The sequence below is a fragment of the Larimichthys crocea genome, chromosome X, assembly GCF_000972845.2.
Source record: "Larimichthys crocea isolate SSNF chromosome X, L_crocea_2.0, whole genome shotgun sequence".
In the NCBI taxonomy this organism is placed as follows: Eukaryota; Metazoa; Chordata; class Actinopteri; family Sciaenidae; genus Larimichthys; species Larimichthys crocea.
The window spans coordinates 30,793,468-30,821,130 of NC_040020.1; the positions used below are offsets into that span (position 1 = coordinate 30,793,468).

At 38.5% G+C, this 27,663-nt stretch overlaps 3 protein-coding genes across 3 annotated transcripts; 2 read left to right on the forward strand and 1 right to left on the reverse strand.

Annotated features, from left to right (window-relative positions):
• The first annotated feature begins 204 nt into the window (after nt 1-204).
• Nucleotides 205-17,993, forward strand: zgc:92360 (arf-GAP with dual PH domain-containing protein 1). Its single transcript, XM_019271714.2, has 11 exons — nt 205-720; nt 3,787-3,917; nt 5,225-5,316; nt 9,452-9,531; nt 9,613-9,725; nt 11,241-11,387; nt 12,419-12,502; nt 12,780-12,842; nt 15,088-15,159; nt 16,736-16,967; nt 17,368-17,993. The coding sequence occupies exons 1-11, from the start codon at nt 633-635 to the stop codon at nt 17,394-17,396; spliced, it is 1,131 nt and encodes a 376-aa protein (XP_019127259.2). The 5' UTR covers nt 205-632; the 3' UTR covers nt 17,397-17,993.
• Nucleotides 17,994-19,860: 1,867 nt separating this feature from the next.
• uts2r4 (urotensin-2 receptor 4) lies at nt 19,861-20,931 on the forward strand. Its single transcript, XM_010738927.3, has one exon. It carries the CDS (start codon nt 19,861-19,863, stop codon nt 20,929-20,931), a length of 1,071 nt encoding a protein of 356 aa, XP_010737229.3.
• Nucleotides 20,932-23,029: 2,098 nt separating this feature from the next.
• lgals2b (lectin, galactoside-binding, soluble, 2b) lies at nt 23,030-27,118 on the reverse strand. Its single transcript, XM_010737924.3, has 4 exons — nt 27,086-27,118; nt 25,227-25,300; nt 24,595-24,766; nt 23,030-23,493 (listed from the first exon to the last, which is right to left on the reverse strand). Exons 1-4 carry the CDS (start codon nt 27,086-27,088, stop codon nt 23,347-23,349), a joined length of 396 nt encoding a protein of 131 aa, XP_010736226.3. The 5' UTR covers nt 27,089-27,118; the 3' UTR covers nt 23,030-23,346.
• Nucleotides 27,119-27,663: the final 545 nt, after the last annotated feature.

A 27,663-nucleotide genomic window follows, 5' to 3' on the forward strand; every position in this document is an offset into this window, starting at 1 on the left:
CTGATGTTATATTGGCCATCTGACCCACGTTTTTGTTTGCCGCGTGTAACTCAAAAGTAAGTGGATGCATTTGCATACTGCACCAGTTGGCGCCGCAGCAACGCGCAGTGCCTGACCTCAAATAATGCGGAAAAACAAGTTAGAACAGCCTATCATCTCACTTCCTAGTGTTGATTTTCGTGACACTTCAAACATCCTCCTCTCCACACACACACACACACACACACAGCAGTCCTGGACTGTGGCCCCTGACTAGAGACTCCGTCACGCCTCGTAGTCCTACCTAAAAGGTGTCCATGGTGGTTTTGTGGGACGCAGCAGAAAAAGAGAAGAGAGAATGGACGTTTCCGTAAAAAACTTTATGAAGTTACACTGATTTTTCAAACATCGGGAGGCACACACCTCGCTTGTGTGTGTGTGTGCCGAGGGCGCATACCTGTACGGACCTGTCCGTATAGGTAACACTCAAGTGGGGGAGTCGATCCTGAAGGAGACACGCCTTTTGCGGCTCCACGGCGCCCCCCTACCCCACCCTCTCTCTCTCTCTCTCTCTCTCTCTCTCTCTCTCTCTCTCTCTCCCTCTCTCTCTCTCTCTCTCGGAAAACGAAGGAATAACCGATCTGAACACTGAAATGTCGTCAAATGAGAGAGCAATCCGGGCACTGAGGGAGATCCTGCAAAAGCCTGGAAATGAAACTTGCGCAGACTGCGGCGCACCTGGTAAGAAAACAAATGTTGTTGATTAGAGGTAAAAAAACAAACAAACGGGGAAATCAAACTTTACAGCATATCTCCTGTTGCTGAGATGTGACGTGTAGGAGGGAGGTGCGGCTTTTTCGCAGTTAATCATTATCACATAAATGCTTATACACTTTTTATTTTTTTTTTGACTGTTAAAAAAACTAGAATATTGTTATTCCTCTGAACTTGTAATGCGTGGCGAGGTGAGTTAGGAACTCATGACTTCTCCTGGTGCACTTGAAGGTAACAGTGCAGGTTTGAAGCCTTTCAGTTTTTCTGTGGTTGGAGGCTGCAAGAGAGCAAAACTTTCATAGTGCAGCAAGTCTTGACATGCAGAGTGTAGGCATACACCCTCATCTGGTGCTTTTAGCAACTGTAGAAGTCGTCTTATGTCCCTTTTTTTATATGTTCACTTTTGGGCATATTATAAGAACTACTGTGACTACTACAACAGCAAGTATAAGATGTGAATTTGAGGTTAAAAGTAGTTTTCAGACCAGCACAAACTGTGTAAAGGCTTATATGATGCCTGCTTTTTACTTTAAGGATCATTTGTCCAAATCATTGCCATGACCTGTGATGCAGAATGATTCATCTTTTGTGAATTCACAGAATTAGCAAGCAACAAGCAGCCGTCTTTTACATTTTCAAGTAGTTCCTTTTAAGGAAATGAAATGGGTTTATGTAGTATTTATATTTAAAGCAATGTCAGGAATTATTCTTCAAACTAATACATTTATGTGATTTCAAATGAGCTTAACCTCACCAAATCACTTCAGTAATTTTAATTGGATTTTTTGTTTTGTTTTGTTTGTTTGTTTAGTTTTGACATTTTACATTTCTGTGGCAGATTAAACACAGCAAACAGACAGATTGTGGTCTTAACTCAGTTTTTTTTTCCATAATATGCAGAACTGTATTTGACTTTGTTGCAGTACAGACCCTCAGTATATACATTACACTTTACATTACAGTGAATCACAGTCAAATCACTTAATCCAGGCCCTGTGGCGCTGTTTTGCTGTAGTTGAGCAGTGCCACAAAGATAATATCACTGCCAAGCTTTTATCTCTTGATCTCTTCAGTATTTATTTATCCAAAGAAGGCTGACTGATTGCACAGTACACGTTCTGTCTTACATGAACTGTACTTTGCTCAAAGACACATTTCTCTGCCAAGTTCCAAGATTCAGTCCCTCCGGTCACATTCTGGCTTATATTCCTGTCATTTCCTTTGTTCCTCATGGTCCGAGACAAACGGCAGTGACTTTGGCAAGTTGGCATGTGCACGTGTAGGCTGGTTCATTTTTATTCTGCAATCTCCCTGGAATTGGGAAATAGTGACGTGGCAAAAAAAAAGAAAATAGTATCTTGTTCACTATTGCGAAGGTAAAGAATGTCTTGTTCTCTCTGCTCAGACATCCGTGATCGGTAGTGATAAGAGCAAGGCAGAGTCTCACACAAAGGCTCCATTTACTGCCAAGATGTAGTGTTTCAGGAAGGTGACGTAGGTGTGGTTAAAACAAAGTAAACATTTCTCGTATTATTATGGCTCAAAGAGGAGATAAACGAACCTGAAAGATTTCTTTTGAGTCACCTTTAAGGAAGAAAGGAAACCCCAAACTACTCTAGAAGTAGAAAACACGGTGTAGCTTACGCTTCCCTGGATAGAAAGGTGTTCACAGATTAATAAAAAGTAATTGTGTCATGATGGACAGCTGTCTTACCTTTAGTTGTTAATGGTCCTAAGGTTTTAACTGTTCGAAATGAGTTAAATATGTGTATTCTCACACTACTGGCAATAAAGAGAAGAGGGTTGCTGTCAGTAAACACCTTGAGTTACTGTCTCTAGAAACTAAAGACCAAGTCCGAAACCTTGGCGTGTTGATAGACTCAGATCTGACTTTCAACAGTCACATAAAATCAGTCACCAAAACAGCCTTCTACCAACTTAAGAACATATCCAGAGTTAAGGGCTTTATGTCCCAAACAGATCAGGAGAAGCTGATCCATGCTTTCATCTCCGGTAGACTTGACTACTGTAATGGTCTTTTGACTGGACTCCCCCAAAAAAGTATCAAACAGCTGCAGCTCATTCAGAACGCAGCAGCTCGAGTTTTGACCAGAACAAAGAGATCAGAACACATCACCCCAGTTCTTAAGTCTTTACACTGGCTCCCAGTTAGCCACAGAATAGATTTTAAAGTTCTGCTACTAGTTTACAAATCACTGAATGGTTTAGGCCCACAATACATAAACGAAATGTTAGCAGAATATAGACCCAGTAGGGCTCTGAGATCTACTGACTCAGGTCAGATAGTGGAGCACAGAGTTCAAACCAGACACGGTGAAGCAGCATTTAGCAGTTATGCTGCTCACAACTGGAACAAACTACCAGCAGGACTGAAATCAGCCCCAACTCTGAGCACTTTTAAATCCGGGTTAAAAACTTTTCTATTTTCACGTGCTTATGGCTGAGCTCTTTAAAGAACTTTTAAAGAATTATTAATCATAATCCAGTGATTCGTTTATTGTTTTAAATTGTTTTCAAATTTGCTGTTTTAGTGATTTTAAATGACATTCTGATGTTTTTAATTAAATTTACATCTCTTTTTAATTTTTTATTTCTGTTGTCTTAATGTCAAATGTTTTTCCTTGCCTCTGTAAAGCACTATGAATTGCCTTGTGTACGAATTGTGCTATACAAATAAACTTGCCTTGCCTTACTTTACTTTATGAGGTGGGTGTGAGTACTAACGTTATCATTAGTTATGACTGCTTATTACTTATTAGTTGGAACGTCCACATGTTGATGGGCATTGCGATTATTAAAAATAAATTACTGATGAATTTATTGAAAAAATCAATAAATTCTAAACTAATCATTAGTTGTTGCCTAAATTCTTAGCCATACAAAACTTGCTCATAGCCCCTCCATCTTTCTGTCTATTTGTGTCTCTGTCCGGTGATATCCACCAACCTAAAGCTCCTTTTGTCCATGTGTAGCCCATACTACATTTGTTCTTTCCATATTCCTTTCCTGCAGAACCTGCATGGGGCTCCTGCTCCCTGGGGGTGTTCATCTGTCTGGCCTGCTCTGGCATCCACCGCAACATCCCTGACATGAGCAAGGTCAAGTCCCTGAGCCTTTCCCACTGGGAGGACCACGAGGTGCAGGTGAGAGCACAGAGCCAGCACAACCGCTGCTTGCAGCATGTCAGGTTCTCCACTGGCATTAATAAGGGAAAACAAAAGAAATAGAAGAGGAAAACTAGAAGAGGATAAAAACTACCAAATGATTTAAAACAGATTATCTTAATTTAGCATAAAAGTTGAAGACGGGGGGAACAACTAACTTGGCTCAGTCCAAAAGGAATAAAATCTACCCAGTAGGAACTCTAAATGTCACTAATTAATAGATTTTTACATCATTTTTGTTTCATCAATAAAAAACAGTGTATACATGTACATGACAACTCATTGTTTTACAGAGGATTATGTTTAACTGGGACCAGTTGCCAGCAATAACTTCAGGATGTTAATGGTACCAACCAAGAAATAGCCCAACATGTTAAAATGGTGATTTGTCATATAATTTCTTTTTTGTCCAGCTTTACCAAGCAAGATATGAATGATGGTTTGCGAGCTACAGAGGTGCTTGTAAGCAGTGGCCTCATTTCAATCAATACAAATGATATGAATCTTTACTAAGCTGAGAGAAACAGATTCAATTTTATATTAATTTATAATTTATAATCTTCTTGAGAGTTGGAAGGTCAGTATGCCTGAAATAAAGACTTGCATAATCGCATTATTCAATCTATCTGCTCTTATCAAAGATAATATATAGGTAACACCACATTAAAGAAATGTTGTGTAGCTATAGCCTTTAAACACCTGGTCAGTTTATTCAATTATTTTTAACCTTTATTTAAAAATGCCAGAGTTGATTTTTGCCCATACCACAACAGTTACTGTGACTTCACTAAGAGTGAAACATAGCTGTAATAAAGTGAAAATGTAAAAATCCTTTATCATACCAGTGTATCATACCTTTATAAAAGTGATTTATTTACTACAGTATGCAGTATTGTGATTGATGTTACTGCAGTGGGGATTATGGAAATCCTTAGAATTAAGAAGCACCATGAGAGAAAAAAAACGTTTTCATTTTGAGGCATGTATGGGGAAACATTTCAAATATCATTCACATTCCTGCCCAGCACATTTCCCAGCATTCCTGAAACTGTACACTGGTGCTTTGCACATCTTTATCTAAAAAAAAAACATTTCTTGCATTTATCATCAAAGCTCTATGATTTATTAGTGTATTAAAGATTGGAAACTGTTGTACACCTGTTGCATATTTCTCCCTTTTGACCAGATAAAGAAATGTTAACTGTAAATCTGTCAGGTAATATGCCAAGCTGTCATTAATCGTCGAATAAGCGGTCTCTGGTATGTCTCTGTGTGTGTTTTTTTAGTTCATGGGTAAGAATGGAAATGACCTGATGAAGAGTAAATATGAGGCTGCTGTCCCGGTCTACTATTACAAACCAACTTACAAAGACTGCCAGTAAGTACCCATGCCAACACACACACACACAAGTGTGCATACACACATGCACACACACACGTAAAATAACATACATATATGCTACTAAATGTACAATTTTAAACCTTTACTTTTCAAATGTGTACCAGTGTGTGATTGTTTGCATTCATGAGTGTGCTTTCCTGATGTACTTAATAAACAGAAGTCAAAGGATAACATAATTATAAAATGAGATTTCTAACTAACACACCTCAAGTACTTATAACTCAATTGCATTGTTTACTGTATATCACCCCAGGAAGAGCTATGTGAAGTAACTGGTGCACTCAGCATAGCCATCTATTTGTCTACATTAATGTAATGTGGCTTTGTGGTTGATTTAGATCAGATCTCGATATAAAATCTATAAAATCATCATAACTCCCACACCTACAGAAATCACTACTATTTGGTTACTGGGTAAACTTCTCCCATGTGTAAGTAAAAGAGATATGACACGAACAAACCTTGAAAATGACACATTCCTCTGGGTTTCAACATTGTTGGTAACATTTGGGATAATGTACACAACTCAAACAACAAAATGACAAGGGTCTAGTCATTTTTAGACATGCAGAAATGTAAGATAGTATACTTGTCACTGTTATTCTAGTGACATTATCAACTGATTTTAGTTTTTTATCTACTTTTAAATTAAGAGATTAAGTGATTAACTGAGAAGGAGAATACTTGCAGGTTGCAAGGCTGAAAGCTGTGTTCTTCTAACACTATGAGCAGCTAGTTACTTATAGATACATGCAGGGTCTTTAGAGGCTATTCAGCTCAGTTTCCGTGTGAAATGCAGATGTATTCAACCCCTGTGACAGCACTGTACTGTAGCACCTCTTGGCAGTGATTCACAGGCTCTTGGATATGTCTCTATTTTGGGATCTTCTACTTTTCTACCAGACAGATTTGATTAAGCCTGCTGAAGCTGTAGAGCAAATGTGTATATGAAAAAGTTGTTTCTTTAAGTCATTTCAGAGATTATAGATTAATAATTCTATAAATAGAATTAAAGATTTGAATCTACCATTACATACACAGTTTGGCTCAAAAACCATGATAGCAAAACTGATAATTGGGATTTTTTTGTTGAATGTTGTTATTTTGGCCGCCATCATGTTGATGTGTGTAATTAATCGTGTAATCAATAATATGATCATGGTTTTACAAGCACAAAGACCTTTAAATGTCTTATTTTGTCCAAAATCCAGAAATTTACAATGATCGGAAACATTGCAAAAGCTAAATGCTAATATGTGCCACGATTTTATAATAGGGTTAAATAGATTTTTAATAAACCGTATACTCACACAGAGGGCTCACTAGCTACATTTAAACTGTAGCCGTCATCCAAAATAGTTAGAATAATGAAACAAGGATTGCTGAGCATTCACCTCAGGAAGGAATTTCTTTCATTAATATACACTCCACAATACTATGATTAATAAAGTGAATCTACAGTGAGACAGGAGGGTACATCAGGAGGATTATTTGTGTGTGTGGGTGTGGGTCTGACTTCTACCTTCTACCTACCTTTGGGGACATCGGAGACAAAAGCTGTGTCCCCAATTTCGTGCAAGTAGGGCATGGAGAGTGAAAAAAATATGGAGTGAAACTAAGTTGAATGAATATGACTTGTGAATACGTTTGAAACCATCTGTGTGTGTGTTTGTGTTGGCAAAATCTGATCTTCAGTGACGTGCAGTTTGAGGAGCTTTAATGTTTTAGTCTCCACTGTGAATTAATTATACTTGACAGAGAACAATGCCTGAACCCTTCTAACAGCTGGAATAACTCACAGGTCTCTAACAGCTTTCATTGTTTCTCTCCATCTTCTGTGTTTGAAATCTGTTTCATTTGATACATTCATATATCTCGAGAGCATATGCCATCTGCATGCAAAGTTAGAGAAATACATTTCTCACTAAACCCAGTGATTATCAAGTTTTTTTTTTTTTTCCTTTGGTTATTTTGTAATAACACTTCCAAATGACTCAGTCCTGAGTGTTAGCATTTCACTGGGTGTGTGAATCAATACCAATGTTTGGAACTTGTGAAGACATGATTCTTTAAACATTATTTTAGTGTGCCACGCCGTTACTGAACATTGCTGCTGTCATACTAGCTGTAAATGCATCCACATACAATCACATAAGAAACATGTTATTTTTATTATATACACTTATAATTACAGCCAGATGTATGTTGTTACATTAAGAGCTTCTTTGGGTTGTTGCAAAAAGGTTTAGGACCAGTGCAAACAGGACCTTGTTTGTAACAATCATTTTGCTTACCTACTTTATGATTTGCAACAACATAAAAAAGCAATTTGTGCTTCACTGTTCACAATACGAACACTTTTAAAACCAGACTGTCGACTGTCTCGCTGCTGCAGAGATGCATTCTCCTGTCTCCAGGTAGCCTCTGGATTACCTGTATACACAGTATGGCTGTTTCATAGTGTGTGTTACTGTGGTTGCATCGGGCAGCTACCAGACAGGAATGCTTGGAATTGTATGAATGTGAAGCTGGGAACGTTTGGAAATGAGAAAACCTTCTCATGTGGCAAAAAAAAAAAGCACAATAAGCTGCGATGGTCACCCTGTACGATGATGAAAAATGTAGTGTGTGTCTGGAAGGAGTAACTCACTGTGTCTGTAAAAATGTGCCCGAGGACAGCTCAACTCTCCACGCCCTTGTCCCACTCTTACACACACACACATGCTCTTTGATCATTAGTAATAAAGACGGGTGCAGCAGAAGGTGGATGTGAGCGAGAAGAGAGAGGGAAGAAACACTTGGCCTCTCATTCCTTCCAGGTTCAGTATATAAAAAGAGCTGAATCAGCTGGATTCAACTTGATCCATTAGACTCTCTGAGGTCTTTAAAAGTGAGAGAGAGTCTGTCTGCTGTCTCTACACACACACAGGCACACAAGGGTAAAGAAGTAAACTGAAGACAAAGAAGAGGAATTCATCACACAGAGTTTTAATCCTGAGTCAGGTTTGCTGTCACTTGAGCAGAGTTTCAAATGAAACTAGTTCACTGGTTTTCAAACTGTGGTACGAGTACCAGTGGTGGTACTTGACTTTCCCGTAGTGTAACTTGGAGAAATCTCTGAAATGTTATGCTTAAAATCATTTAAAATATATCATACCATCTGAAACATTTTGATTTAAATTAAACTAGTCATCACTAAAATTAAATTTAAAATACATTTTGCATTCCCTGAATTGTCTTGTTTCAATATCAGCCTGATATAGACACGTTCATTCATGTAGTGCTCACATACAACCATGATTAGTTAAAATGTGACATGAGATAGTAAGCAGAGGTTACATTTAGGGCTGCCACGATTAGTCGATTAGTCACGATTATGTCGACGAACAAAATCGTCGACAACTAATTTAGTAGTCCGCGAGGTTTACAGCGCACGCCTACCGGCCTCTTTCCGGGACAGTGAATTTACGTATGATCCGATTACTCGACTAATCTAAAAAATTATCGGTGATTAGTCGACTATCAAAATAATCGTTTGTGGCAGCCCTAGTTACATTAATGGTTCAAAAACACTGGAAGTGTGGCTCCAACAGAAAATATCAGGAAGAGAAGTGCGGATCAGGTTTGGATCCCTTGAACAGCAAATTAAATCTGGTTCCTGAACCGGTTCTGTTCAGGATTCAGCAATAAATAATCTTATTTTTAGGAATTAACCTTCCTTGTGCATGACAGTACATGCATGCATGCATGTGGCTGATTTTATAGACCAAACAACTTATCAAGTAATCAAAAATTATCAGAACAGATTATTTGATAATGAAAATAATTGCTAGTTTGTTGCAGCCCTATTACATGAGTGATATTCATCATATTGTAGACATATTCAGATCATATTTTAGACTTAGAAAATATATAAAAAACGTTGTTGTTTTTATTGAGCTAGGCAGTGAATTTGGCAGATTACCAGATCTACTTGAGCAGAATAAATAAATAGTACTCTTCCAATTTAGGTTTCTGCTCATCATGCACGCAGCTCAGTCTCTTTCTCATCCACCACAGAGTATGCAAGATGTCTGCTTAGTCTGCTTACAGATGGCATGTTTTTTTTCAGGGTGTTAAGGGAGCAGTGGATAAGAGCAAAGTATGAGAGGAAGGAGTTCTCAGAGCCTGGAAACTTAACATATGAGGAAGGTCAGTGCGCACACACACACACAAGCATGCATGAACAAAACACATCCATGCTAATAATTGACCTTTGCTGGTTTTCTGCAGGAACTAGAGATGGCATGCTGATGAAGAGGGGACGGGACAACGGGCAGTTCCTAAGCAGACGATTTGTTCTCTCAGAGAGGGAGGGAACTCTGAAGTATTTCACCAAATATGACGTAAGCAACAGCTTTTGATTAGAGTTTTATTGCCCACATGCAGTTAAACACACTTTTCCAACACAGACCCTACACAAAGCCATACCACATAGGATGCCTGTAATCTATTGTAATTAAACAGCTTTCTTGTTAGTGTTGTTTGAAGGCAGTAGTTCACTTCCAGCACATGTTCAACACCCACACACACATGCAACCACAACGCGAATACCTTAATTAGAGAGCACTTCAAAGACATAGAATATTCAGCAGACAACACCCCCACATTATGTGCTGCAGGATTTTTACATACACACACAGTTAACTTACTAAGCATACACATCTACCAAGAAGCCTACAAGACGTATCTGTACCTGCACTCTCTGCAGCATCTGAGCATGCTCAGACAAGCTTAACCAGCAGCCTGTCATCTCTGTCAGTGTGGCTGATTCACTAAGCTGTACACCAATTAGGGCCGGAAACACTGGGAGCTTTTTGTTTGTCACAGTTAACCAGCTCAAGTCAAGTGGGACTAATGTATTTAAAAAGACCAGAAAAAGTCTACATACATATTATAAAATTATAGTGACAGTGTGTTTAAGCATGTGTCTTGGCGTACAAATGTCTTTTATTCTTGTGAATGTTTCTTCCTGTTCTCCAGGAGGACTCCTGTGAAATATTTAACTGCTGCTTCTATATATGCTTCTGGTGACTGTGATATGATACTAAAACAGTAAAACAAAAACACCCTCAGAGAGTCACAACGGTGATGAAAGTGTTGCTCGCTTGTCGCTCGGGTGCTTCAGGTTTCTAAAGCCTGTTGGCTTTCAGACAAAGTGTTGAGTTGTTTAAAATATTCAGGCACAAGTTACAGTCTGAGTCACTGCTTAGTAAAAGTCTCACTTTTTTTTAACAATGAGAGAAGAGTGTAAAATCTAATCAGCTGTCACATAAGCATACCTGTGTCTGTTATCTGTTAAAGTCAAGGGCAGAAGATACACCCAGAAGCAGATTCTGTTACATAGGTAGGTCTTATTTAAATTCAGGTCAGATTAAAGCATAGCTTCCACAAGCAGGTTTGTCGGCATTAGTGTTGGTCTGAGACATGATTGTTATCAGTAATGCTCTAGATATTATTTTCATGGTTAGAAAGAGCACAAACTATGGCCCCAAGCCTTGATACCATACACACACCGCGGCTCCATAACTGGTCAAGCAGTGGAAGAAAAAACTGTGTTGGTCAAATCGAAAGGATTAAAAGAGGTACAAAAAATATAGATAGAATAAAATAGTCAGCTGTCGCTTATTGACAACAGGCATTTCATTCCAATAATCAAAACAAAGCGTAGAAATACATTTTTATTACATGTTTTAAGTTGGGTAGTTATGCTTGATTTATAGTGACCTTCAACCTAAAATCATCAGATTTACAGGAACCATTCTTGGTTTTGATGAAGAGAGGGCAGAGTTACAATCACAGACAAACACACACACACAACCCACCTCTCCTCATTTCCTTCCCCTTCCTCTCTCCTGCAGGCTAAGGAGCCCAAAGCAGTACTGAAGGTGGACACCATGAACGCAACCTTCCAGCCTGAGAAGATAGGAAACCCCAACGGCCTGCAGATCACCTACCTCAAAGACTACAGCACCCGCAACATCTTTGTCTACCATGACAACGGCAAGGTCTGCAGTCTATTAGTGCACAAAACAGGAGATAAAAAAAATTATGTTAACGGACTAAATTTCAGCACAGGTTACCATCCACATGAGATTTCTGTTATCTATCATCAACTCTTCCAGGTGACGACAAGCTTTACATCCTGTGTTGTCATCATTTATTTGTGGCAGTCCAGCATCTGTGACTTGAGACTCCACTGTCTTTTTTTTACATTTCACACAATGCAGACTAAAGAAAATATAATCCTGTAGGTGAACTGTGGTTTTGATTAGAAAGAGGTATGATTTATTTGCAACTCTTATTTGCCTTGGAGTGGAAGCAAAGGTTATAAATAAAAGCTGCAATTAGCAATTATAAACAGCAACAACTGATATGAATGAATGAATAGACGGAATCCCACAACCATCATTACAGCTGATTTCAGCTTCTGACTGAAACCAAGTTACCAAATCACAGAAGCACAAGGGTGACATTCATTTTATCAAATGTTATTTGGTCTCTGTCTAATATTTGGATTCAGGGTGAAGACGTAAACAACAAGAACTAGTGAACAACTGGTCAAACAACATTTCTGCTCATGAGCAAACCGTAGCTTGAAGGTTTGTTCTTGACCTCAGAAAAGCTTGAAAAAAAATAAATAATCCAACACACAGTCCAATTGTGTTTTTGAGGCTTTCAATCACATCTCATAGAATGGTATACTCGCCATTTAGAAGGCCAAACTGGACCCATCGTCCAGGCAGGCTACAATCCATCACCTGTGGTTAGCATGCCTATGTGTGAGCCAGAAAACAGTCAGTCAGTCAAAAGAGATGCTCACAAAACACGCTGTACTTGTTAGAGCTGTTAGAGTTATTTGTGAAGATTAGGATGAACAGTCATCAGATAACACTTTTAGCTGCATCTCAGCTGCATTATCCTCAGAGACTTTCCACAAATCTCTGGGGTTATCTTCTCCAAACGATAAAGGGGGAGGGCAAAAAGCAATAAGGAACAGGAATAACTCATTTCTTCTCTCTCCCTCTCTGTGCATTAGGAGATCGTAGACTGGTTTAATTCAATTCGTGCAGTTCAGCTTCACTATCTAAAGGTGGCCTTTCCTGGGGCGACGGATGCTGAGGTGAGCACACAAGGCACACACGCAATTTATTCCTCTCATTTTTATATTTGCAGTAATCGAGAAGGGACACCTGGTTGCTGAGATTGAAATTATATTAACATTGATTTTATGTCTGTGCTAGTGACATACTAAGTCCAAGATGACTAGAACTCCATTTATGTTATTTATACTTACTCTACATGTTGGACAGACCTTTTTCCAAAATGGATCTTCAGCCCTGAAACTCTTTGTATCGTCATGTTGTTCATTATCCCTTTGCTTTACTTGTTGTTTTCAGCTGATACCCAAACTTACCCGGAACTTTCTGAAGGAAGGATACATGGAAAAGACAGGTCCCAGGGCAAGTATCACACACACAGACGGATATATACAGATAGATGGATACACACCTTAAACCTTTATTTGAACTCTTATTTTCCCTCCTTTATATACTTCCCCTCTTCATTTTTTCCTCGTGTGTTTCTTCCAGTGCAGCAGTCCACTCTAATGACAGCATCAAATACACAAGTTCATGTTTTCGTAAATTAGTAAATGTAGATCTTTTAAATTCATAATAAGCTTTGAATTATAACAGGCAGCAATTAACTATCTTCAAACCTCCCCTCGGAGTACAGAACTAATCACAGCATATTTGTCAATTAAGTCGATTTCCAACCCAGCTCACACGGGACGAATACCTGAGGGTGTTTTGATTTGTAATAATTATGGAGATCAGCTGCAAGCTGCAACTGCAAGAAAAATGTCCATGTTTACCATCTATAAAGTACAAACTTTAGCTCAAATTACTAACCATACTTTGTTAAAGATATGACTCTACTGCTGCACTAAATCACATGACTTATTTAAACTATAATTTAGCCTCACAATGTGATAACTCTTTTGTTCTAGTTATAAAGTGACACATCTAAAATCCTTAAAACCAGCAGAGATTTCACTCTGCTGTAAAATTTCACAAAACAGAGATTGGGTGGACACAGCTTGATTGACTTTTCTCTGCTGGGCAGCATCTTAGAATCACATGCTGTGCCATTGTACTGTATATAAAAGAGTAGAAATGTCTAGTACTAATTATGCATAAAAAACATTAATCTACAGATTAGCTATTAGTAAAATGTGGTGAATCCCATCCATCATATATTGTACACTGGTTTGAAAACAACTGAGACTTTTTTTTGGCATAGCTATCTAAACCAGGATTAATCCCTGCTTTAATGGAACGGGCATTCCAGCTGTTAGAGTGGCTGCTTTCCACCGCTGCCTGACAGGCTGACTGACAGCCGAGAGGTCATACCTGCCTGCCTCACCGTCCGTCTGTCTGTCAGTCACTCTCTGGGAGGGAATAAATGGCTTTCAGCTGAGGAACCAACTTAATCCTTAAATGTCAAAACCTCAAATACATATGTTTGGATTAAGCAATAACACAAAGCGACATTTGTACATATACAGCCATGCACTGTTGCCCAGACACTTTTATATAAGAATATATACACAGCTAAAGGTGTTTTTACAAACAGGATTCAGACTGTTCCCTGTGTAGGTGACATAGGGGACACCAAGCAACCTGATCCTCAGCAACACAACTGCTTCTGTATTCAGCCACACACAGACTCTGAGTATAATCTCCGTCTGTCAGGCTGACAGATGAAATGACTTACCGTACTAACTTGCTCTGTTGGGCTGATTTTCTAAATGGGTGTCATAATTCATTTCCCTCTCATACATGCGAGACATATTTGTGGAAGGAGTCACTGACGAATTGAGACGGTAACAGTCAGTTGTTCAGGCTTATGCCACAATGAATATCAAACACTTTTATGGGGACAATTTGGCAGCAGTCGGGAACCTTAGCATCCTCATTATTTGAAGCTCAGCTCTCTGGAAAGAGCTCAAGCTGCTTGTGCACTTCAGTAAAGGTGCCATGCTTCAAGATACCTGCTTTCAGCTGTGAATTTCTGTTGCACTGATGTTAACGTTCAACCGTGACATTTCCAATTCAGTATCAAGAGTGTTGAGAAAGTTATGCAATAAGCATTCAAACAGGTCTGCCAAGGAGAAAAAACATTTTTATTATAAGCACTAACAGAAATAAAAAATTGGCTAGAAAAATTGGTTCTACCTTCTCAAATGTGAGGTTTTGCTGGGGGGTTTTCTGATTTATATAGTTTTAAATGGAAGGGTTTCCTTTGGGTTTTTTACTTTTAGTTGGACAAAACAAATACTTTCAATCACTTTGGGCTCTGACAACATCAGATGGCCATTTTTTTCTTTTATTACAGATTTAAAAATGACTTTAACAATAACTTATAATCAGGAGTTGCAGCCTTCGCCACTTCAGTAATTCATAGTCTAGATGTCAGATAGATAGATGTGTCAGGAAAGATGTTTGACGTTTAAAGTCTTGATACAAAAGGGCCAATTTAAAAGCACCATATGAATCACTTCCTGAATTAAAAACCAGACAGACACCACCCTTGGTACAAGTACAATGCCGCTTTATGTCTGTATACAGTTTCCTTGTATCTCAAGGTGAGTCTCACTGTCTCACCTCATGTCTGAATGACTGTCATCTCTTTTTGTCTTTGCAGCAAACGGAAGGCTTCAAGAAACGCTGGTTCACTCTGGACCACAGACGACTCATGTACTTCAAAGATCCGCTGGTATGGCATCTTTACACACACCTACACACACTAAAAAGACCTTAGCATCGGCATTGGTTTATATTTCAAGCATTTAGTTGGTGCCTGAGTGACTGTGGTTGAGTTTTTTGATCACTGCGGACAGCATTGGCTTGACGGCAATCTTGTGCTCTGAGAAGATATAAATGAGCGCCATGTGGGAGCAGGAGGGTTCCTACCATGAAGCAAATTAGATTACGTAGACAATGTTGAGGATATGAAGCCATAACTCAGTGGACAGAGAATGGTTTAAAGTAGTTTTCATTTGTATGTAACTTTATTATACATATGGCATACATTGCCATGAACTGACAGTATTGATTGCCTTAATCTGAACTGAAACGCTAGCATGTAGAGTACTTCTATCCTGTAATCTAGACAAAGAACTCTGTGTACAAAGTTGGACTTAATGTATCTGTTATCAGCACTTGAAAAGTAGAGATGTTGTGAAAGATTCTGATTAATTGAGTGATGAGAGTGGAGTTTTTACTGCAGGGGTTATCTTAGACACTTGCCATCTAGATTTCCCAATACTTGGCTAACTACACATTGGATAGCTAAGCAAGATTAGCTCAGCTTTCTTGCTGATGTAAGAGTTCAATGGAGAGGTGCAACAATTATAGGTGTTAAGTGACTGAAATGTCCATCATACCCCAAGAGTGTTAGACAAGAAAAAACTGGTAGATGAAAGGAAAAGGAAGTCTAATGAAGTTGAGTGTGGACTGGGAATATGTGGAGGAAGTTCAAAGCAAGTGTAATTAGATGACTTTGATACTAACTAAATTATGCATGACACAACTGTGTCAACTTTTAGTTCCTTAGTGCAGGTATTAGTCAATTGAAATAACATAATCAGTAACTATTTTAATAATTGATTAATTGTTTCAGTCATATGCATGTATAGCAAGTTGATTTCTGTTTGAAGGAAAGACAATTTGCTGTTGCTGCAATTGTGATGATTATTTTTCAGTTTTTTATAGACCGAATGATTGATAGATGAATCAAGATAATAATTGCACATTAAGTGATAATACAAACCTTAATTGCTGCCCTAAATGTCTGTACCACATTTCATGTCAATTACAGTAGTAGACATGTCAATAAAAAATCAAAAAAGTCACTACTTTGGTGAAGAAAATTTAGAGTATCAGTATAATAGCATTCAACCTTTTGCTACCATGAATATCTGTAAAAAAAAAAGAAAAAAAGAAAAGGCAATTCTTTCAGTATTTGTTGAGATATAGAACAAAATGGTGGAGCGACCAACTAGCCAAGAAAAACAACTGTATTGGAGCTTTAGCTCTAAACTAAAGATTGGTGCTTTTTGTCACAGTAACCTAAATTCAGAGGTATATTCATATTAATGTATACATTTATATTCAGATGTCTTTTCATAGAGATGAGCAGAAGTATGTCTTTCTTGTCATTCTTGTGTATGATGTTGATAACCGTACGATAGCCGATGGGTTCTGAGATTGGTTGGTTAGTTGATGAACATGATGAGGAGTCTGTACTCTAGTGCTGACCTCTGTTTCGGTCATTCTCCCTCTGTTTAAAGGATGCCTTTGCCAAAGGTGAGGTGTTCTTGGGGAACAAGGACCACGGTTACAGCGCCACCCCTGGCTTGCCTGCTGGAACCCACTGCAACGGTGCCTGGCAATATGGCATCACCATAGAAACACCTGACCGCTGCTTCCTGTTTACTTGCGAAACAGAAAGCGACCAGCAGGATTGGCTAAAACACTTCAATGATGTCATGAGTGCTCTGATGTCCCCTCAGGAGTACACAAGTAAGAATTCAAAACTTTTTTAATAGTTACTTAGCTGTTAGCCTTATAAGCCTATAATTAGCTGCAGATTTCTTCTTTTCAAAGTACTACTTATTGCTCCATTATTGGCAGCTCCGGCTGTGGGTTAATTACCTTGTGAACAGGGGCGGTCGGTAGTGTAGTAGGTTAAGTGGCCGCCCCGTGTGTAGAGGCTTCAGTCCTGGAGTGGAAGACAACATTTGTCTTTTTATGATAATGTCGTAATAATAATCACAGGAATTAATGTTGGAGGGCAAATCACTGTAGATCAATGAAACACAAATAGTGCTGTGTTGTATATGTCATTCAAAATGATTTGTCTACATGGGTAAAAAAAAAAAGGGGGTTTTCTTTTAACTTTGGACTTTAATTTGTTTTCAAGTGGAAGCCTTGTTCAAGCACAGGCATTGATGGAGCAGAGGCCTGAGGGACCATTTCCTCTTCTCTCAACCCATCACCAATCTGACAGGCTCATCAGCATCACCTCCACCACTGACTCTTTTAGTGATTTTTGGAAACTGTTGCAAAACCTAATCACTATGGATGAATTTTAGGTTCATTAGACATTCTATGCATGATTTAATTGACATTTCCAAGGTGACAAGTGCCTTGGTCCTCTTTTATTAAGTATTCTTTATCTAAGTATTTTGTGATGATTTGTTAATGCTAATAAGGTACAGGGAGTGAAATGGATAAAAACAGTACAGTTTATCACCCGATAGAAAACAATTGTTTGTGTGGATTCAGAATAGCTTTTGATTTTTCTTTATTTTAAAAAAGCATTTTTATTAATTTGTTGTTTCACATAAACGCTGTAATTACTTTTATGACTTAACACATTTACATTAAGCAACAGTACTGCAGCCCAGGTCATGAGCTGCATGAGCTACATAATGCTACTTGCTGTGCTGTTTCAGTCCGAAAGCTCAAAAGCAAAGCAATATCTTCAGGCACACTACTTGTACAGTTTATGTCATGAAGTCAATATGACTTCTATAATTTTGTATTTTCTTTTAAGACACAGCAAATGTTGATTTTGTAAGCAGTTTTTGAGACGTGTGAATACATCTGTCAAAGACACACAAAGAGATGGAGATTTGCAAATGCATTGGTAGAAAACCTGGAAATACTGCAAGCCATTACATGGTGTAACAGTACCCCCATGTGGCATACAGTATATATATACTAACTCTTTGTTAAAACAATAATTCCAATAATAAGTTATTTTTTTTCCATCATTTTTAATAGCCAGTTATATTTTTCATTGTTTTCCTTTTCTGTTTTTGGTTAAAGAGGCAATCATATTATTTGGTGTCTAACGTTTTTTCTAAGCAAAAGTATTTCTGTGCTTGACCATAGCTGACTGACAACATATTCATTTTTTGATGATCACAAATAAAAATATTTTCTTTGGAAGTTGTCAAGGAATCTCTGTACATATTTTGTGTGGATTTAATAGCATTGAATGATTTATCGCTCCCTTCAGACTCAAGGTGAGTTATTCCAAAACTAGGTTCCACCCTTTTTTTTTTTTTCTGTAATATATTATGGTATCAGATTAGATTCTTACATAGTTAATATAATTGACAGAAAAAGTAGGTTTGCTGTTTTTTAAAATTCTGAAGGCACATTATATCTTGAAAACAAGCTGAAATTAATATTTTAAATACGCTCCTTTATATATGATGCGTTTGGCTACTTAGGTATGTGTGTCTGGTTGTGGAAAACTGCCTCTGCCAGTGATTTCTGCGTGTCAGAGACAGCAGGTTGAGGCCCGAGAGGAATACCTCATAAATCTATAGGCCCATGCTAGTTTTTCACTTCGGTGAGAAGGAGGGAGGTCAGAGGAGAGAGGAGAGGAGAAGAGGAGGGAGGGGACTACAACCAGGAGAACTCCAAAGCACTACAGACACAACAGTCTTCTATCGAAACTGGGAATCAAATAGGGACTGAAGATCCTAGGAGAAACTCAAGGTTCATCTACCATGCATCACATTTACAGAGGAGCATCAGTGAGGCAACAACTTGGATCATTTGGATAAAGCAAATGGTTTGTTTTACTTGGGTGTCTAGAAGAGAGAAGACAAGACAGATTTTGGCTGGATGTTGTACTAGTCGTTGATTCAGGCCAACTTAGTACAATCAAGAAACTGGTTGTGGTTGCCAGATGGAGAGAGAAAGGCAGAGTGGATTTTTTTCTTTCTCATATTAAAAATGATAACTAATCCTCATGAAGAGACTCTTCCCGGAAATGTCAGCAACTGAAGTCTTGCTCGAGTAGACGTTGGCACTGTAGGAGTTTTCTATCAGAGATTTCGAACACAGTTTGTCAAGTTGGAAAGCAGTGTCCTGACTCACTGTGCCACTATGCTGCTCCCAAATGACCTTTGTCAGCTTTACTTCATCTCAAAGCCCAATGGAAAAAAATCTCTGTAATGGGAACACCTCTCATATCTGAGACTTCTTGATGTCTTAAATCTTTGCTGGAGGCTTTTTCACTTGATTTTTGAGAAATATGGGATCATGGCTTTGTGGAGGACCTCATATCCAGGGATAAGTGCTCCAAGCCGCAGGGAGCTCTGCAGTAACTGAAGCTGCTCATGTCAGTGATCTATTTATATCCTCTCTGTGGAGTAATACCCTTGTCATCCCTCCATCCCATTCATGCTATATCTTGGATTTGGCTCCAACAATTTAAAGGTTTGAACAAAAAAGAGTGATAAGAAAAGTTCATCTTACCTCACAGCAGAAAATGTTTACAAAGACTTTGAAACCTTTTCCAATTTCATGCAGGAGCCAACCATCATATAGCTTTGTGTAAACTGGCTCTTAAAGATTAGAGCCTGACCTTTGACCTCTGGTCTGTGAACCTGCAATGAACTGCACTCCTAATGTCACCATCACTCCACAGCTGGTCCTCAGCCCAGGGGCTGGAGATGGAGGTTCCCAGGAGAGTGGTGGTGGTGGTGGTGGAGGCAATGGGGGCCTTTGGGTGACGTCCCTCCTTGGTGCCACACTGATGATCATGTGCGCCATGGGTGTGGCAGGCAACACGTACACGCTCATCATTACACGCTCAGCCGCTTTGCGTCGGACAGGTTCCATGTACGTTTACATTGTCAATTTGGCGCTGGCTGACCTGCTGTACCTCTCCACCATTCCCTTCGTGGTCTGCACCTACTTTGCCCATGACTGGCTGTTTGGTGAGGCTGGCTGTCGCATCCTGCTCAGTCTCGACCTCCTCACCATGCATGCCAGCGTCTTCATTTTGGTTGCGATGAGCCTGGAACGCTACCGTGCCGTGGCCAGGCCCTTTAGTGCACACAGATCCTCATCCCGCAGACGAAAGCTAATGGCAGGAATTATCTGGGGGGTTGCTTTCGTGCTAACCCTTCCCATGATGGTGATGATCCGACTCAGAGTGGGCAAACCTACTGCATCTGGTTTGGTCAAGAGGATCTGCTTCCCTACATGGACCCCTGAGGCCTTCAAGGCTTATATCACCGTCCTGTTTCTTACAAGTGTTTTAGTTCCTGGATTGGTCATCGTTGGGCTGTATGTGGGACTAGCCAGGCGCTACTGGGCAGCGCAGGCTAGTTTAGGAGGTGGTGGTCGCTCTGCACGGAGGAGAGGACTCAAACAAAAAGTTGTATCAATGATCTTTAGCATTGTAGTGGCCTACTGGGCTTGTTTCTTGCCTTTCTGGGGGTGGCAACTAGCCAAACTGTTCTCTCCAGAGTCCCTCAAAGCATTGTCCCCAGCTGCTCATAATTATGTCAATTTCTTTGTCACATGTCTAACCTATGGGAACAGCTGTATCAATCCATTTCTTTACACTCTTCTGACCCGGAACTATAAAGATTACTTGGCCCAGAAAGGTCAGTCAGTGGGTTCAAGCAGGGCTGACCCCGGGTCAGCTATGACTACGCCACTGCAAGAGCTTTAGTTAATGAAAAAATGATTACAGTGCATAGACATACATAGAGAAATTATTAATACCCTCATCAGCCTGAGAGAGGGCATTTTTGCTATAATTGTTTTGTACAGGAAAATTGAATTTTTAAGTCATAATCTGATGTAGCACTTAAAAAAAAAAATGTGTGTGTAAAAATGTGTATGTAATGTGTAATGCTACACATTTTCAGCTCTGTTGAGAAGGGTAACTAGAGTTGTTAAGGATTCAGAGAAAATGAGCACAGCTGCAGGTCTGCTCAGGGGACAAACAGCACAAATGACACAGTATTTGAATGATGTTATTTCTTGTATATTCTAAAGCCTATTCCCTACATGTATAAATTATGCCTTTCTGACAGTCTCACATTCTGCCCTCGTGACACGAATGATATCACTCTGACAAATACACATTTGATAAGATCTTTAAGCTCCTGAAAATCAGGTTAAAATGTGACTTATTTTCAAACTTAAACAAGGTTTGAATGGTCACAAGAATTCCTCAGTGCAATCAATTACTTATCTGCTTCTGTTTTTTTCTTTGCTCTCCCATTTGCCATACACCTTACACACATGCACAAACTCACACAGGTACTGTGAAGGATATTTCATCTCTGTTCAGGGAATGTGCTTGCATTGTGCCACATTCCTCAGCCTCAGGCTACCTTCTTTGAGTCCTCCTGCAAATTGTCTCCATATGAATGTGCCTCATCTCACCTCTCTCGTATATTGTCCCTCCTTCTGCATTATTCGGTTTCATCGTCTATTATCTGCTCTATGCTTACAGTCTGTTCACGCTACAAGCCTTAATGATGAATTCTGAATTATAGCTCAACTCTTTTTTTGTTCATATTACATATTTTACTAATTTCTTAGTCTAGTTTTAACAGGGCACCCTTTTTAAAGAAAATAATAATAAGTGTCACAGACTTCATGAAGGCATCATCTGTGCTCATTATGCAGAATCTGTGGCTCTTATCAGATTTTGAATTCACTTTGATGTGTGTTGACATCTCTTTTTAGATTTTTCAAACATGCACTGATTTGATTACTTCATATTTTGCATGCACTGAAGACTGTTGTAAAGGGCTCTATAAATAAAGTACATAACATTTACATTTACAATCTTGAAGAGCAATATAATCTACAGCTCCACTGTATTGACGTTTATATCTGGTTAAGTGCCTGCACAAAATTCCGACTTTGAAACCAATACAATACACCTTTTTTTTATTATTATTCAGTGAACATCTTTTTACAGTCCACCAGCTTGAGCCTGGCTTTGTTAATGGGGAATAATAAAGTGGCTTGGCGTGCCACACAAAACAGCACAACAACACTAACTTATTATTTCAGCCAGGATTTGTTTGTCAGAAATTGTGAAATGACTTGCTTACTTACTAGTTTGCCAAGATATACTGTTATTGTGATTTTAGCTACAGTAGCTACGCATGAATTTAATTGGCCCACAGAATCTTCTTCTTGCCAGACTCTTCTGCGGCAAGCTGAAAAATAGAACAGACACTTCACAGTACTTTTGCCACTTGTCTGTCCCTGGCAATTGGATACTAAAATGCAGGTTAAAAGTTTGGATATAATTCAGATTGTAGGTCTACTCCATATTATGATTTTAAAAGTGACAAAATAGATTAAATAGTGTCATAACTACTTGTTGTAATTTGTTACTTTATACCTCTGGAAATCATCTCATCCTTCTTGCATGTCAGCTGAGCAGCAGCAACTTTAGAGGCAGTTTGCAAACTCACAACATACATATATTACTTGCTGTGTTGTTATTTGCACTATATTAAAATGTTTATCATGGTGTTCTCCAAAATCACTTGCCCCACCTTTAAAACATGCCTGAATTTTAATGTGACTGCACACACTGAGGCCAAATTGTCACAAGTCTGACTGGTCAGAATTAGGATCATGTGAAAGTGACCAAAATCAGAAACAACTCTTCAGGTGGGATATTTTTAATGAACTGATTTAGACACAAGTCTGGATAGTTTCTTTGTTTTCAATGCAATATTTATAATCTATTTAAAAGGTATGTGTTTTAATGAATGTTGAATAAAAGAAAACAGTCAGAGATTACACTTGTATTTTTATTGTTGTTGTTTCTTTTTCACAGCATTTATTAACAAACCCAAAGACCGATGAGATGTCAAGCAAGCATAATGAGGTAAGATCTGCTATGGCTCCCTCTTTAGGCCAATTACTCTCATTACATCAGCAGCATGCCATGCATGTTGGTATACATTTTTAGGCTTATTTTTCCATAGCTCTTAGCAGGAGCAAAGATGAATAAGCAGGCCTGAGCTCAGTAATGTAAAACAGACTATTTCACCAACAAAAAAAGGATGGGCCATCATCAAGAGTCAGAAGGTTAAGCAGAGTTGAGCCTCTACTTGATCTTGATGCCGACAATCCTTGCATCACCACTGACATCAAAGTACTTGTACTTGACGTCTCCCAGACGGTTGGGAAAGTTCACCATGGAGCCATCAGGAAGCTTGATGTAAAACTGCTCATTGTTGAAGTTGATGTAAAACTAAGAAGAGAAAGAGAAGAAGAGAAATCACAAAATTCAATGTTTCCGTGTCAGACGGGTTGCAACAAAAGGATAGGAGAACATGATTGTTAAGGGAATGACTGAGATAGATAGGTGAAGCTCTGTCTCAGGGGCTATTAAATTTTATGAGCCCATAAACCCCTTCATGATTGTATAACTCTGTTGACCTAACAGGGTTACAGCACATATACCAAACCTTATGGCAAAAGACATTACGAAAACTGAACTTAGGCCAAATGACTGCAATGATTACAGCAAAAGTACTTTGCCAGTGGTCCGCAACAATATTCTTTCAAACACAGAAAGATCTTTGTGTGAACTGTGCTCACAACCAAAAGCAGCTTTGAGCCCTTGTTGTATAAACAACGATAAAATCATAAGAAGCTGTGACAGTTTTGCCTGTGGAATGAGCTATTTTGCCATTTTAGGTGCTGCACAATGTGATGTGAAATATTTAAAGTAACATTTTGATTTATAGCAGTCTTTATTCTTTATTATATATATAGATATTATATTATATATAATATATATATATATAATATATCTATATATATATATATAAAAAATAAAGAATATTATGATGTCATCCTATTGATGATGTATAATTAAATCTTGAATTAAGCAAGCATCAATTTAGAGTGAAAAGGAAACAGGCTTAATGAGACTATATGAAGTAAGAGCACTTGACTTTCTCCAAATGAAAGGGACTTTCTCCAAATGAAAGGTTGAAATTGTGAGCAATAAAACACACCCTGTCTCGGGTCAAAATACTCTTATCGTATCTTTTGCTGAGAAAACCTTTCTTGTTCTTACATGAGTAGATTACGGTGACTTATTTATATGACTTAAGTTATCGTGTGGTGTCAGTGATTAATATTAAGCAAAAGTTACCTTGTCTGACTTTAAAGTTAAGGCTAAAGAGTACACTGTATGTGTATTAAATGTTCCAAAGTTACCTCCTTTAGACTAAACCTTGTATTTAAATGTATGTAAAAGACTTCAATTTTCTGCTGTTTGGCATCAGACCGACTTGAAGCATGACCGATCATGGACAAAGACCATCATACTCTCCCAACACACCTTGCATTCCTCCCCACGTGAGAAAGGGAAAACTCCCTCGCGGTGCTCGTCACCCCAACATCCCCCAGACAAGGAGTTAAAGACAATGACATTAGTGTCACAGCCGCATTCGAAACGGGGGTTGAAGTGCATGGCGATGTTCTCATCATCATGACCGATGTTGATAGCAAAGCTGCAGTGAAGGCAAGAACACAGAGGTCAAAAGAGTGCAATGAAAAAGGAAAGAAGTGGATGGAACATTAAGCTGTTTCACAGTACACTATGCCAGCGTCCTCCTCCTCCAATTCAATGTAATCGAACTGACATCTAAAGGCTAAACCAGAGACAATGGATCTGATACAATTTCAGAAAGTTCTTCACCATTTGACCAAGTGGCATAAGGTAGTTAGGCCCCAGTGCAGGCTATTATGATGGGCCCTAGCTATATATTGTATGTCGTCACATGATCATGACATTGGACAACATGAATGTGCATATTACCCAGCCATCATCACTGCCTATCTGTATAAAAATACTAAAGGAATTATTTACTGAATTGAATAGTTTATATGTAGAATTACCCATTGTAACCATAATGTGTGCACAATCTATATCTACGCTCCTGACTTGACAACTTTCTTAGGAGAACTTACGAGTTGCAGTCATCCTTGGGCTTGATGCGGATTTTTAACTCAGCCCCCTCCTTGAATGACATGTTCTTGACTTTCTGTAGAGGGAAATGAAAAAGAGGAAAAAGGGAACTGATTTGGATGGATGGATGGATGGATGGATGGATCGATCGATCGATCGATGGATCGATCGATGGATCGATCGATGGATCGATAAATGCTTCTTAACTAAAATGAGTTTTTCATAGATTTAAAGCAGTATTCAGAGCTAACTTCACTTCACACAGGATAAAAGTGAACATACTTTAATGATATTTGCAGAACTGATTGTCTTTTTATTTTAGTTTAGTACAACTAAAGTTTGGACCAGACCACCAATCTTGAAAAATATTTTACAAAATGCAGGGATAAATGTGAACTGCTGACTGCTCTGTCCCTCATGTTAATCCTTCTGCAATGAGAACACGTTTATTGATCTTATCTAGTTTGTCACTTTATCTACAGGTTGAAAAAAAATGCTTTGGCTTTTAATTTAGGAATATTTCACAGCCAAATCATGACCATGTGCACACTGTGCACTGGTGGGTGAAGTAATGATCATGGGTGTTCTTATCTTAGCTGTTGATGATCAACCAGGGTGGAACATTGTAGCCTCTGCTGTAAAAGTACTGAAACAGGAAGGCACAGTATTTGTCCGTTGACATGTGGTCGTCATATGAAGATAATAAAACCATATAAAGACGCCCATGCACGGACTTTATGCCATGTTAGATCTGCAAACATTATAGGTACCCCTAACACACCTTTCTAAAAGGTGTGGATATGTGTGGCTATAAGACAACTAAAACAAACTAATAAAACACCCATATTTTAAAGTTTGCACTCCAGGAAAGAAAAAATCCAAAAAACACCACGGCATACCAGGAATGTTCTTCCCAGTCACCTGTTCATCTAATCAATAATGCAATAAATTCCATACACTACTATGCTTCTTATCTATATGATGAGCATCACCTCATGGTTACACATGAACTTACATACGTGTAACACACCCATAGATACCGTACCTCACAATATATTCTTTGAAGTCATGTCTTAACCCCTATCACATATCAGTACTGATTTAATTATTGACTGGAAGTTAAACTTCCCTGCGAGTATAACATCAGCACATTGCCTGTGTTCTGTTAACAGCCTATTGTATGATTTTATACCTCACAATACATCCATGTCTCAGAGGGGTCAAAGAGGATTAGGACTTTCTACTGTGAAGTGACTGAGTTGACCACTGAGACTCTGAGATTTTGAGAATTATTACTTTGCTTAGATTAAGGTAAGCACTTCTTGCACAAAAAATAAATGGGAATTTTAGATTTGTCACTCAGATTCTGTACTGATCACATGTAAAATTACAACAACCAAATCACACTGTAAAAGTGAGAAATATTTCAGTGTCCCTGTGATGATTGTTGAGAAAATACAAAAACATTAGAAAGGTGCGACTTAAGCTGTTAGCGCATTCACAAAATCTGTGTTTATGACTGTTAATCACAATCTCTTTCAAACTATCTATCTCACATATATTTAATTATATAATCTGAAATGAGTAAATATATGTTTGAATTGATGATTAGTTAAGGTCCAATCAGAAAGAAAATCTCTCCATTGTGTGTATTTAGAAATTCAGGCACGTTAAACATTAAATTAAAACATTGAATAGTTAGATTATAGAATATGGCTGTAGAAGTTGGAGAAAATAGAAAATATTCTTGTTTTGAACTTAGAATAATCACATTACTACAATAAGGAATAACAAGATACTGAATTTGTCCATCAGGAGAATGAAAAAATATCTTAGGAATTAAGCGTTTCACATCACTTACCATCTTGGCTGTCTTCAGTGGGTTGTGCCTCGAGTAACACAACTCTGCAGGTAGGTGTGTGGTTTATATAACCCTGGTGACACAAGAGAGGAAGCAACCATGGGGGGGGGGGGGTTAGCCTTTAGACAAATATTTAATCTTATTTCCTCCTCAGTGAAAGGACACAGTCACTGACACTTTTCTGTTTCATAGGATGTTGAGTACAGTTTTGGATATAAACTTCCTGGTGTTAAAGACATATTTTAAAAAGGAAATCTGACTCAAAGTAATATTGACCACATGACAAAGCATATCCATATGTTTCGCCAAAATAAACCTCACCTCGTATATTGAATATTTCTTGTTATAAAGGTCATCCTCCATAAGGAAAGTGGTGTCCTCACAACAAACTAGAATAACTGGTTACTGATTTACTTTTGACAAGTTTGTTCTGCATTTCAGATGAGAAACTGTTGACAGTTGGATTTAAGAGAGAAGAGTGTGTTATCTATTGGTTTGCCTCATTTTTTTTACTGTAACTTAACAACATTTAGTTGATTTAATCCCCATTTGGAAAGACCCCAGAAGCAAAATAATGT